Consider the following 14,466-nt stretch of genomic DNA (forward strand, 5'->3'; position numbering starts at 1 on the left):
CCAATCATCAGTCATTTGTATAAGTGTTGTGCGTGTTGAATGTCCTTTCCTATAAGTGTGCTGAAAGTCTGTTGTCAATTTGGTTATTGTAAAATATCATTGGATCTGGTCAAACACAATGTTTTCCAAAAGTTGACTAATGTTTGGTAACAGGCTGATTGGTCAGCTATTTGAGCCAGTAAAGGGGGCTTTACTATTCTTAGGTAGTGGAATGGCTATTGCTTCCCTCCAGGCCTGAGGGCACACACTTTCTAGTAGGCATATCTACCTCAATTACCTCGTACCCCTGCACATCGACTCAGTACTTATGTAACGGATGTGAAATGGCTAGCTAGTTAGCGGGTACGCGCTAGTAGCATTTCAATCAGTTACGTCACTAGTTCTGAAACCTAGAAGTAGTGTTGCCCCTTGCTCTGCAAGAGCCGCGGCCTTTGTGGAGCGATGGGTAACGATGCTTCGTGGGTGACTGTTGTTGATGTGTGCAGAGGGTCCCTGGTTTGCGCCCGAGGTCGGGGCGAGGGGACGTACTAAAGTTATACTGTTACATTGATGCTGTTGACCCGGATCACTGGTTGCTGCGGAAAAGGAGGTTGAAAGGGGGGTGAGTGTAACGGATGTGAAATGGCTAGCTAGTTAGCGGGTACGCGCTAGTATCATTTCAATCAGTTACGTCACTTGCTCTGAAACCTAGAAGTAGTGTTGCCCCTTGCTCTGCAAGGGTCGCAGGCTTTTGTGGAGCGATGGGTAACGACGCTTCATGGGTGTCAGTTATGTGCAGAGGGTCCCTGGTTCGCGCCCGTGTCGGGGCGAGGGGACGGTTTAAAGTTATACTGTTACACTTACCCCATGTATATAGCAAAGTTATCATTACTCATGTATATATTCCTTGGGTTATTTTTTCTATTTTTCTCTCTGCGTTGTTAGGAAGGTCCCGTAAGCAAGCATTTCACTTTTAGTCCACACTTGTTTATGAAGCATGTGACAAATATCATTTGATTTAAATGTAGTCCGAGTAAGGAAATAAATGACCTGTTAGACGCCACATCAATGGACTTGATGGTAAGTTGGTAAAGATACATTGAATTAGGGCATCTCAGAGTGCTGGTCTAGGATCAGATCCCCATCTTATTTATTAGGATCTAAATCCAAGATCAGATGGCTATACTACAAAGGAGGATCAATAAGTTAGCCAGCTAAATTGCCAAAATATTCTGAAATACCTTGACATTTAAAAAAAAAAAGATAAGCTTCAAATTGGCATGGAGTAATTGACAACACAAAATACATTTAAGTTAAGCATAATGACCCAGAAAATCTGTAGTTCTGTCTAGTTTTTGATCAAAGCTGCTTAACTCATTTATTTCGGTTTTGTAGTATACCTCTCCTACTCCAGGCTTTGTGAATACGGGCCCAGGTGTGAAGGTCACAGGTGTGTGTGCAGGCTTTTGTTCCAGCACAACATATCTGACCAGTGGTCATATACCTGACAACCACCAGGCCCTGAACTATGTAAGCTGACAAGAAAAACATTTCAGCACCCCAACACTGACTGGAGAGAACATTGTTGTGCATGTTTACATTATGTTACCGAGGGAAACAAACTCTACTTCCCTTAGAGGCAATCTGCAATGGCTACATCAATTTTAGTGCTTTTAAATTCATTACACCACACATGGATTCTTGAATATTACTTATAATTCATCATGTTAGTTCAATCATCTTCACCAATAAGCTTGTTTTACCCCTTTATTTCTAAGTTAATTTAAACACTAGCTTTATAAAATGGTTAAAATTTTATATCATAGCTGATCAGTCTTCGCATTCTTAGCCATCTATGAATTTGAGTGGTTCCATTTTTCCAGTCCCATCCCTCAGCTATTTACCAAATCAGTGGTGGCAACTGTTAATGTTTGAAAAGCAAATTTATTCTTTAAAATGAAATCATGCACTGAGCGTATACCATTGACACTCCACCCCTTTCCTAAACACCAAGACATGTTAGAAAATGTATGGAATCCATATGTTTAACCATTGGTCTATGCCAAGTATGAAGAAACTTCACAGGCTGCGTTTACACCAGCAGCTCAATTCAGATCTTTAGCCAATTATTTTATTTCTACCACCCCATAGCTGGTGGGATATGGTCACAACTTAGTGTGGACAGTCAGAAAAACAAATTACAATTGGGTTCTCAGGGTAAAGGTGGAAACACAGCCATTGAAGCTCAAATCCCATAGCTTGTCACAACCAAAAAGTACAATCATGTTTATCAGAGGTCCAACCTCATGACCAAGATACATTTTATCTGATTTAAAAGTAATCCTTTATGAAGCTGTCTCTTCCCTCCAATACCAACCTTAATCCCTCAACCAAGGGTCTCTTGGTGTTCAGATGGACAGCTGTCTGCAACGAGTTGTGGTCCGATAGGAAGTTCAGGCTGCATCTCAGCTTTTACGTTGCCTTATACGTTGCTGGGAATTCAATTGAGATTGAAAAATGATGCTAAACTGGCTGGACCAGTGGCATTGACTAAGAGGAAACGGTATGACTGAATTACAATGAGTGATGTATTTTCAGCACAAACTGAAACTAAGCCAAGTAAATGGCATTTCGTAGTCTAATTATGTCTTAATCAATTGGACCATGCCTCACTAGGAAGATATCCAGTAGAACAGAAATGGTTTGATGTGTAACATTATGGACTGGTTTCTAGGCAGAACTAAAGGAATACTTGAGATATTACAAGAATTGTTTCCTTACCTCAAAAAAAAGAAAATTAGTTTATGGACAGTGACTGCAATCCACACTTGGTTTTAATAAACGAGCCACTAAGAAAAAATATTAGCATATTTGGACAATCCCATTTCACTCAATCACCCACATTTAGCATGTTTTAAATTTCATCCCAAAGCATCTTAAAATGGGGAGATTTATGCAACGTCAACAAGTGAGCCAGAAGACCAAAAACAGCTTCATGAACCGTTAGACAACCCACTCCTGGCTGAATGTAACATTCAGGACAAAAACACAGGTTCACTGAGGAAAGAGTTTAATTGGTGAAACTGTCATTTCATTATTTTCCTGAGGAATGTTCATACTTGTTAGTTTGAAGTTGTTTTTCTAGATACTAAAAGGGCTGATGAGTAAAAAGACTGGACCGAGCCTGACCGTTGTGTTCGTGCCTCTGACCAAATCTACAGTGCGGCAAGTAACAAAAATACCATTGCATCAGTGCTGGATTAACAATTGAAATCTGATTTCATAAAAAAAAACAAAAATACAGTAAGAGTCAATCCAGGCCTACAGTGGCGAGTAATTCGTGATGAGGGGGTCCCACTTTGGGGTCAGGGGAGGTGGGAGAGTTGGTCCCCCAGTGGTGGTTGTCGCATAACTGTCACGGTTTCCTGCTGGGAGGTTTGAACATCTGGTCCCTCTTTACTGGCCGTTCTTCACATTCAGCATCTTCTCCTGTGGAGGAGGAACGCAAGCGTATTTTTTTATTAAAGAAAACGAAACTGAAATAAAACCCAAAAATGCAAAGGAACTTAATTTTCAAAGTTTCACCTGCAGGACACCGTAACATAATTCTCAGCATTACTTTGTGCCAAACAAGTATTAAAAATGTTATGAGGCAATAGTTCTTGCTGTTCCTACATGGACTTTCTTCACGTGCACCATACGCCAACTCCACAGGTCATTCAGAAAGGTTTACAACCTCAGTGCTCCTGTCTCACCTTGATCATAGTCTCCAGCTTGATGGCGTCGGCGGCGAACTTGCGGATGCCGTCAGAGAGCTTCTCCACGGCCATGCGGTCCTCATTGTGTTGCCAGCGGAATTCCTTCTCATCCAGGTGAACCTTCTCCAAGTCACAGGCCTTGGCTAAACAGGGGACAAAGTGAGAGAAAGAATTGCCATTACAGTTTATTCATCCTTGGTCCAATGTGATTACGTAGTCCGTCCCCAGGCCTTTGAAGGACTGGTAGTATGGCTGCAATCTACCAGAATGCTTACGGCATATGGTTTTACCTATAGAGGACCTCATTATTTATCCAGCAGCATACCACCCTGCATACCACTGCTGGCTTGCTTCTGAAGCTAAGCAGGGTTGGTCCTGGTCAGTCCCTGGATGGGAGACCAGATGCTGCTGGAAGTGGTGTTGGAGGGCCAGTAGGAGGCACTCTTTCCTCTGGTCTAAAAAAAAAAAAATATCCCAATGCCCCAGGGCAGTGATTGGGGACACTGCCCTGTGTAGGGTGCCGTCTTTCGGATGGGACGTTAAACGGGTCATTAAAGATCTGAGGTCATTAAAGATCCCATGGCACTTATCGTAAGAGTAGGGGTGTTAACCCCGGTGTCCTGGCTAAATTCCCAATCTGGCCCTCAAACCATCATGGTCACCTAATAATCCCCAGTTTACAATTGGCTCATTCATCCCCCTCCTCTCCCCTGTAACTATTCCCCAGGTCGTTGCTGCAAATGAGAATGTGTTCTCGTCAACTTACCTGGTAAAATAACAGTAAAATAAAAAATAAATTATCCCCTCAATGGTTTCAGGTGTTTAATGTAGGAAATGACGTATGCAGGATAAATATACCCTTTTTCAATGCAGACCTGTCCCAGGGGAAGAGACACGAGCATCCATTTAAGACATTTGAGAAGCCTCAAAGATATACCAAACATTGAAAAACCAGACATTGAAATACACAGCAATGAACTTGTTTTGCTTTGTAGGTTTGTGAATTACAGCCAGTTGCCCGAGGTTCAAATTGTTGAAACTAATAGGCAAAATGGTTACATTCCTACTCATAAGAGACTGCATAACCAATGTTGAAGGGGCCTCAGCAAGTTCACCTTAGAGGTCTAACAAAAACAAAACTTGGTCTTTGACATGCTAGTGTGTAACAGTAACCTACGGGGCTCAGATGCTACCTCGAGGTGTCTTCCAAGTAGACCTACTTTACCAGCTTTCCTTCAACTGCATGACAGTTCACAACAATTCAAATTATGTCCTTGAAATAACATTTCAGCAGAACTCAACTTTTAAAAATTGGCTTGAATTAGTGCTTATTCATACAGTACATGGTTACCCTCTGCTTCCTTTGTGTGGTTTATTACAGAGGAAACATTGTGTCTGGTGTATGACACACGCATCCTTCCCATCAGCCCCTTGTTCCCATCTGACGCTTTGAGCAGGTTAACATTCAAAGCCGGAGTGTAAGAATGCAGATTACATTCACAGTATTGTGTAGGAGTCCTGAAGATACGATCTAGAGTTGAAGTGTAAGGGAAGAGCGCTTCTTCCATGTGCTTAGATATCATGGTTGTGACAGACATGTTACATCATTGATAGTATATTTACTGCATCACTGAACCCGTATGATGAGTAAGATTTCCATTAGAATATGAACCAATGTTATAACGACACCTGCATGGACCAGACCTGAGATGAAACGCCATTTGAAACCCTTCAAATACTTTTAGAGTTCACACTACTGTCTGGGGTGCAATATGGGCTTGCAGTTAACACCATTCTATTGGTTCATTAAGCCAGGCAAACACAATCAAGCACAGATTACATTTGAAACCAGGCCTGACATTGATACGAAAATCATTATCTGTTCCCAAGAAAGCAAAGATGCCTAAATGACTACCGCCCCGTAGCACTCACATCAGTAGCCATGAAGTACTTTGAAAAGGCCAGTCATGGCTCACATCAGTCATCCCAGAAACCCTAGACCAGGGATGGGCAAACTTTGGCCCGAGGCCACGTTGGGATTTTGAAATTCAGAGGGCTGCATTTTTGGGGGTCTAATGGTCTGTTAAAATCTATTTGTGGGGGCCTCCCAGGTGGCGCAGCAGTCGAACTGCGTCGCAGGGCTCGCGGCGTCACTACAAACCTGGGTTCGATCCCAAGCTCTGTCACAGGTGGCCGTGACTGGGAGACCCACGCGGCGGCACACAACTGGCCCAGCGTCATCCGGGATAGGCAGGTCGAGATTCCCTTGTCCCATCATGCTCTAGCGACTCCTGTGGCAGGCTGTGCGCATGCACGCTGACAGTCACCAGTACAGCATTTCCTCTGACACATTGATGCGGCGGGCTTCTGGTTTACGCGAGCATTGTGTCAAGAAGCAGTGTGGCTTGGCCGGGTCGTGTTTGAGGACGTACGGCTCTCAACCGTCACCTCGAGTCCGTATGGGAGTTAGTGATGGGACAAGACCAACTACCAATTGAGTCACGAAATTGGGGAGAAGGGGGTCATAAAAAAATAAGACCAGATTGGGGTAAAGTGCAGGCCCCGGGCACTTCAGACGCACTCCAATTCACATACCAACAGATTATCCACACTGCCCTTGCAAAACCTGGTCAAAAGGAACACCCATGTGAGAACGCTGTTCATTGACTACAGCTCAGAGTTGAACACCATAGCGCCCACAAAGCTTGTCTCCAAGGACTAAACACCTCCCTCCCGCTGCAACTGGATCCTGGACCTCCAGATGGGCCACCCCCCAGGTGGCAATGGTATGCAACACATCTGCCACACTGATCCTCAACACAGGGACCCCTCAGTGGTGTGCCTAGTCCCCTCCTGTACTCCGTTCACCCATGACTGCTTGGCCAAGCACGACTCCAACACTATCATTAAGTTTGCTGAGGTCAGTGACCTGGCCGTGTGGTGCCAGGACAACAACCTCACACTCAACGTGCGCAAAACAAAGGAGATGATTGTGGACGACAGGAAAGAGGCCCGAGCACACCCCCAACCTCATTGACGGGGCTTTAGTGGAGCAGGTTGAGAGCGTCAAGTTCCTTGGTCTCCACAGCACCAAGTCATCATGGTCCAGACACCAAGACAGTTGTGAAAAGGGTACAACACCTTTTCCCCCCGTCAGGAGACTGAAAGTATTTGGCATGGGTCCCCAGATCAAAAAGTCCTAGAGCTGCACCGTCGAGAGCATCCTGACCGGTTGCGATACCAGGCGGTGACGCAACTGCTCGGCATCATAACGGCGCTTGAGGGTAACGCGTACAGCCAACTGTACATCACTGGGGCCAAGCTTCCTGCCATCCAGGATCTATACACTAGGCGGTGTCAGATGAAGCACCCCCCCCCCCCCAAAAAAAACATTTTATAAAGTTGTCAGACTCCGGTCACCAAAGTCACTGTTCTCACTGCTACTGCACGGCAAGCAGTACCGGGGCACCAAGTCCAGGTCCAAAAAACTCGTTAACTTCTTCCCAAAGCCTCAAGACTGCTGAACAAGCAAATTGCCACCAGGACTATTTACATTGCCTCTACAGATACCCCCCAATGTTATTTTATCTAGTAAATATTCTCTTAACTGGATTGTTGGTTAGAGGCTTCTTTCACAGTAAAGTCTACACCTGTTGTATTCAGCACATGTGACAAGCACAATGTGATATCACAACAGACCTTTTTACATGTTCATTCCCAACTGTTCCAGGGAGCTCATACTAGTGTCCTGTAGGGGGTAGCAATGAGTCCTGTTACCTTTCTGAACCGTAAGCATTGGCGTGATGGTGCTGTGGTCTTTGCTCAGCTCTCCCAGTAGGCTGGGGGAAATGGTAAGCAGGTCACAGCCGGCCAGGGCCTTGACCTCCCCGGTGTTCCTGAAGGAAGCTCCCATCACCACCGTGGTATAGTCATACTTCTTGTAGTGGTTGTAGATCTTGGTCACACTGATCACACCTGAGTGAAGAGATCAAAATAAAGATGTTTATGCATAATAAAGCCACTCCAGTACAGTAATGAAGTCAATCAATACACCCAAGTATCTTATTTATACTCATAATGGTAAGGTCTGGGACTGTTGAGGCCAACCTAAAGTTGTTAGAAGCTAACACTCATGCTATCAAATGATGGATCAGTCAGCACATACCTGGGTCCTCATGGGCCTCGTAGCTCTTCTGGGCAGTGTTCTCCTTGTACCAGTCCATGATGCGACCCACAAAGGGTGAGATGAGGGTGACTTTGGCCTCGGCGCAGGCCACTGCCTGGGCGAAGGAGAACAGCAGGGTCATGTTGCAGTGGACCCCGTGCTTCTCCTCCAGCTCCCTGCAGGTACACACATTGACAGGCACATTAAAGGACAGTAAACAGCAGAGCTTCACTGTGCTTCCATGGCTGTCAAAACCAACATTTCTTAGAGACAGATTGACACAAATGATTTCTAGGTTGGAGGTAAACTGATACAGAACATAGCAGGTAAATTGTTTAACCATTTGCATCAAATTAGTTTTGGCAAAACAGCATGTTTTTGTAGACATTCCACGTTACTGGGTACCAACAGAACACCTAACATCACATTTGTTTTTAGTCCACATTCCAAGATGTGCATATTTACACACGGCTACAGTATTAATTTCTTCAAAAGTGAACTGGATAGGATTAAATGCATAAAGGACAAATCATTGACTTGAAATGGGGAGTCTTGCACTATTCATTCCACTTAAGCCTAATTGGCAAAATCCAGTTGGATAACTTTTGAAAAACTGGGCCCAGATGAAGAAATGCCCCTGTAAGGTAGATGACTCATGTCCTTCCCTCCCCCTCCATCTCACACACCTGCCAGCCTGGATGCCTTCCCATGTTGAAGAGAGCTTGATGAGAACACGGTCCTTCTTGATACCAGCCTCTTCGTACAAGGCAATGATCCGCAGGGCCCGAGCCACCATCTCATCCTTATCGTACGAAAGCCTAATGTCGAGTGGGAGAGGTTCAGTTAATCTAAATATTAACGATTACCATTTGGTAAAGCCATTTTGTGGACTACATACCAGTCATTTGAGTCTGAGGCCCTGCTGTGAACTTGAGACTATTCATTGAGCTAGAGTCAAGTTAAAGGATCAATTTGCTACCCTGATCTGTAAAGGCTCCAGGTTGCATTTGAGGCAACAAGTCCATTCAGCTACTTCGTGGAATTGAGCATATTCGTAAATGCAATTTCACATGAACCATTCCCCCACATAAAAATTGATAATGCCTACATGGCTATGTTCAGCTATTTATATTGAAACCATAATTGATGAGTGGGTGTTATTCTGAAAGCTGTAGACAACTGGTGTCGATAGATACAAAACACATGATCGACTTGTAGGCCCAAGCAGCGCAGGGGGCTTTTCTGTACCTGGCATCTACCTCCGTGGAGACCCTGCCTGGGATCTTCTTCAGGATCTCCAGGCCGAAGCTCACAAACAGCTTGTCCATGGTGTTGGTGACCTGCTCCTCCTCAGGTCTGATGGACAGAGGAACAGGATACTGGTGAGGTGCAATAGCTCAATTATAGCAAACGTGTGATCATAGCTTTTAGCAGTAGACTAAGGCTTTATTAACCAAGTAATCACTTGAGTACACCAAACAAATATTGAGTTTAACCCCACCTCCTTTAACCCTTCTACACTGATTGAAGTGGCTTTAACAAGTGACAATACAGGATCATAGCTTTCACATGGAAAGAGCAGGTGTTAGTGTATATTTAAGCAGTAAGGCCTAGGGGGTGTGGTATATGGCCAATAAGCGCCACGGCTAAGGGCTGTTCTAATACAGACCTTAGCATATTGGCCACATAACAAATCGAGGTGCCTTATTGCAATTAAACTTACCAAGGTATTTAGAGCAGTAAAAAAAAAAGTTTCTACCTTTGGTACAGTCAGAGGTCAACAGCTGTTGACCTATCAGCATTCAAACTGCATTGCATTGACAACACTTATCTTGAGCAAACAGAAAACGCCTGATTCTTTGTTCACTCAAAATCCCATTGTTTAAAGGGGAGGTCAGTGGACTACTAAACAAGTGTAGAAGCAGTGCAGAATTGCAATATGATTACATGAGCTTATTTCACCAGTCATTGAAACGGTAGGGGTCGTATACATTTCAGAGTGCCCATCTTACCCGCCCTTGGCGATGCCGTATTTGATGGCCTGGTCGACCAGATGCTGGTAGGCGGCCATCTTGGCAGCAGCCAGGATGAGGGAGGGGTTGGTGGTGGCATCCTGGGGCTTGTACTCTTCAATGGCTGTTCAGAGAAGTGGGAGAGAGACAACACAAGTTAAGAGCAGCTCACAACACTAAGATGTTCACTAGACCTACGCATGAAAATGAGAAAGTGGCCATAGTAGTGTTAACCCATTGAGAAACCATAGCCAGTACACTTCCTCAAAATAACCAGAATTAATCCGAGAAACATTATGACAGATTCCTTAGTGACGTTTTCGCCAAGGAGATCTTAGTCACGCAATTTTACATTAACTGCTTGGTGCAGTATTTGTCAATGAAATAGAGTCACTTGTTGATTGACAAATACTTTGAAGAAACCCTACTGTTGACTGATCACCTACAAGTGGGCGTAGACTTTGCCTCCGAACTTCAGCTTGCTGCCAGAAAAAAAAATTCAAAACATAATATATGCAGGAACTCAAACGAACCGTTTCATCTGGGAAGCCTTCATTCATTCCCAAGGTACATACAAGCCTTCATAGGACAACTTTATTCACCAATCTTATCCTGAGATGTTTAGCTGTGAAATAACTGCTATCAGCCCTGAATTCAGTTAAAGGTCTATTCAGATATTGCTTATGTCTATTTTGAATAAGTCACTTAATGAATAAAAAGTCACTTATACAGGAGAGAGAACTAGAAAGCTCTGGACTGGTCAAGAAGCACTGTCTCAGTGACCGCTACTGTAGATACAAGCCAACTGCAGTTTCCTCAACTAAAGCAGAACATTGGGAGGAAAAACAGCCCATTGTCTACCTGCAACATTGCAGTAGAAGAATGACACACGATGTTCAAATGAAACATTCAAGGTTAAATCACTTTAGCTTGTGAGGTAGCCTAGTAGTGAAGCATCCTAGGTGAATGTCTAATACAGAGTGACATTGGGGTAAGAGCAAAAAACTTGAATGAAAAATCCCCATTTCCTGTTCCCCAGACACTGCAATTCAGATTATATTTTACCTTTATTTAACTAGGCAAGTCAGTTAAGAACAAATTCATATTGTCAATGATGGCCTAGGAACTGTGGGTTAACTACCTTGTGCAACCTTTCAGTTACTAGTCCAACGCGCTAACCACTATAAACTACCTGCCGCCCAATGCCATACAATTTAAAAAAAAAAAAGTTTTGCTTTTCCTACTTTGCACTGGAGGGCCTTTACTATAGCCTTGTTAGCCTAAGATCAGGGTACTCGCCGGTTCCAGTTTTGATTAGTATAGTGTACTCCCATCGTTGTGATATGCCATGTCAGCTACAGTGAGGGAGGCCTGTGGCGATGGGCTTTAGACCAGCTGGCCAAGCTCCTGCCACTGACAGGGAGTAGGCGACACAATGAAGCACAAAGGCCCCCTGTGTTTCTCTGAAAACCACCAAAACATTCTAGGCTCTCACCATCTCATTCTGTTCGAATACCCTACTCTTTTAGCCAGTCCTTATGGCTGGATCTGTCGCAGGCAGCGATTTGCAATCCATTCCCACAGCCACCCATGTTATCACCATTATGCATTACTGCCAGTGATTTAACAATCCAAAATAACATATCCAAACAAGCCATTTGTGAATGAACAGTACAAACTTCTGGTAGCTGAATTCTGTTGGAGTTCTTTTGAGAAAGATTGCATAACCAGGCAGTCAGAAAATATTGCGTTTGTGGAAAACATGCAGACAGTTCTCCATATCAAGAGCTTTGTCTTGCCAGAAAAAAAGTGAATCTAGATTGTGTAACTGTTCAATGAGAGCTTGAGGCATACCCCAGGGGGTCAGATATTTGGATTAGGCCTCCACTTCAAGATACCTGGTAGTTATAGAATTGATGTATTAATAAAACACCCAATTAGAAACCAAAGTTGGTGTACTTTTCACTACAGTTCGATGATTATGTGCCACATCTGCAATTACCACAGTGCAGTATCTGCACAGAGGTTACAAAAGTAGTTAGAGTAACATGGCATATTAAAAGGGCAACTTCAGGCTAAAGTGTTGCTGCAAATTGTATACTACTTTCCATTTGTTAGGCACACCAGATGACTGGCATACATTAACACTAGTGACCATGTGTTTCCCACATGGTTAAGGAAGAGTACAGGGGTGCACTTCTAACCATGCACTGACAAATTCCACAGGGACAAGGAAAAAAAGGGTTGCTCAATTTGAAGAAGCTTGTGCTTGCAACAAGTCAATATTTGACGGAAGATGACACGTGTGGGTTTTACAACATGTAAGGGAAGGTAAAGATGCCAAAAGTGTGTTCCTTTGAGAAAAGTTATGAGGCACTTTATTTGTTTCTTTTAGTAATTCTCATAGCAGAAACCCTCATGTCTGTTGGTGAGGTCTTTTCTTGAAGAAAAAAGGCTTAGCTGAATCAGTCCAGCCATATAATCCTACAGAGAGACCAACCCTAAGATAAGATACACTAACCACCTCCCATTTGAACAAAGACAGCAACTGGCAAGATAAAGCATGTTCTGTGCCAATGTAATCTGATGCATTTATTCCATTGAAAGAGACTACATTTACACCCTTCCCATCATTGGGATAACTGTGGAATTGTACAACTTACTGCGCTGTTCACCATTCTGCATGCCAGCAAAATATTGTCAATGACACCACACTTAAAAGCCATCACAAGTCATCTTAAATAATTTAACGTAGCTAAGGTATACAAGGTATTAGGCTTTGCAATATGTACAAACATCCATATGATATCACACTATATGCCAGACAAGAGTTGCTAATTGAACTTGACCAAGTTTGAAAGTGATTGTTCCTGTTTTAATCCTAATGGACATGACCCACTGGTAAGATGACTGTAGCACCATGAGAAAAGCAACATACAATACTAACTGGTGTGGTTCAACTGTCCTTCAGTATTGCAGTCAGAGTTTCACAGTCTTCAAACCAGTTGACCAATGAATGCACTGCGTCGCACAAGAGTTGGCCAGTGAGGTCCTTTCACAATGGGATTCAGCCAAGTGCACCCTTTCACAACATGAAATCGGGTCTATGGGTACATCAAGGTTCCTCTCACCAGTCTAAAAACTGAACTGCTGAGGCATGAAGCAAGGTCGCAGATACCTTGGTCAATCTTCAGAATCATTGGCCATTTGAGTGACGGTCCTATAGACACATTCTTCAGGTTTTCCTGCAACAGTGTATTTTCTATAGAGAGCAAAAACATTGAATAAACCTGTCCTAAAGACTACTGCATTCAGGGAACAAAACCTGTGAAGCTCCAACACACCTTCACTTATCCTGAGAAGAAGCATTATGTGTAGACTGTAGCAGCATGTCATCAAAGCCTATCCACTTAGTGTGCACCATTTCAGCCTGGTTAATATTACCCTGTGGCAGGCAGACCGTTTCTGTCTTGTCATCCTGACTTGCAGAGCAAGCATGAGGAAATGTTTGGTTTACACCACAATGGAGTTAACTAATGGATTACATCATTCCTACTTCCTTATTCAAACGGAGGAGGAACCAATTCTCTGAATCTGGGAGACAGTAATGTCAGTCGAGGGCAGATAACATTGCATTTGTATAAATCATATATAGCTTACCAACTACGTTGAATGTGGTATTTTAGGTTGTCTTCTGCATTTATTGTTATTAACTAAACACATGTGTCACGTGGGAGAACCAATGTTGACTAGTTGGGCGTGACAGCGTCAACGTACGTGCCCTGACAGGAGTAAGTAAGTGTTTTAAAATTGCAATTCCTGTTTAGTATCTCAACCATTATCTAATAAATTAGACAACACCTGGAAATAGAAACCATAGTTATATAGTTCTTCCCATAGTTAATTAACATTAACGACCAAGTTGCAATGCATGAAACGTGCAAGAGCCGTGGTCATAACTAGCTAGCCACAAGTGCAGTAAGTTAATTATTCGCCAAACATAATACGACAGCTAGCAAGAAACATTAATTTAAAAGACAACAGAAGTTCACCGGAATTAATATTCGAGCAGACTACGATAACGTTAACACAGCCATAAACCTTGCAACATGTTATTCTAGCTAGCTAATGCCTGCCTGGCCTTGGCTAGTAGTGCATAGCGGTCAATCCAATCTGTTACCGTTGAAGTCTCCGGTGTCCGCTACGACCACGGTGTGTTTCTTCAGTTGCTCCAACGCCGACTCCATCTTTCGCCGTTTGTCTGGTGACACACTACACATGATGCAGGGAAACAAGAGAGCTTTTATATTCACAAAGCACGTGAGACAGACTGAATTTTGGATCGACGAAAGCACGGTGTGGACGGCGGCGCTCGGAAGCTGGAGAGACAGGGGCGCGCACGTTGGCTGTTTGAAATCAGTTTGAAGCAACAAGTTGCTCTCGTCCAATGGAGAACGATACTTGCTCTCACTCCTTGTACTGCTACTTGAATTGACCAATAGAATGACTTGTCGGGGAAGTAGTTCATAGACCTCTTGTGCATATTTAAGGT

The 14,466-nt window shown here is 43.5% G+C and overlaps 1 protein-coding gene across 1 annotated transcript; it reads right to left on the reverse strand.

Annotated features, from left to right (window-relative positions):
* Positions 1 to 3,032: 3,032 nt before the first annotated feature.
* LOC129849397 (transaldolase-like) lies at positions 3,033 to 14,326 on the reverse strand. Its single transcript, XM_055916271.1, has 8 exons — positions 14,095 to 14,326; positions 9,915 to 10,038; positions 9,151 to 9,258; positions 8,589 to 8,720; positions 7,903 to 8,078; positions 7,515 to 7,712; positions 3,735 to 3,880; positions 3,033 to 3,468 (listed from the first exon to the last, which is right to left on the reverse strand). The coding sequence occupies exons 1-8, from the start codon at positions 14,192 to 14,194 to the stop codon at positions 3,436 to 3,438; spliced, it is 1,017 nt and encodes a 338-aa protein (XP_055772246.1). The 5' UTR covers positions 14,195 to 14,326; the 3' UTR covers positions 3,033 to 3,435.
* Positions 14,327 to 14,466: the final 140 nt, after the last annotated feature.

This window comes from Salvelinus fontinalis, unplaced genomic scaffold (genome assembly GCF_029448725.1).
Source record: "Salvelinus fontinalis isolate EN_2023a unplaced genomic scaffold, ASM2944872v1 scaffold_1444, whole genome shotgun sequence".
NCBI lineage: Eukaryota > Metazoa > Chordata > Actinopteri > Salmoniformes > Salmonidae > Salvelinus > Salvelinus fontinalis.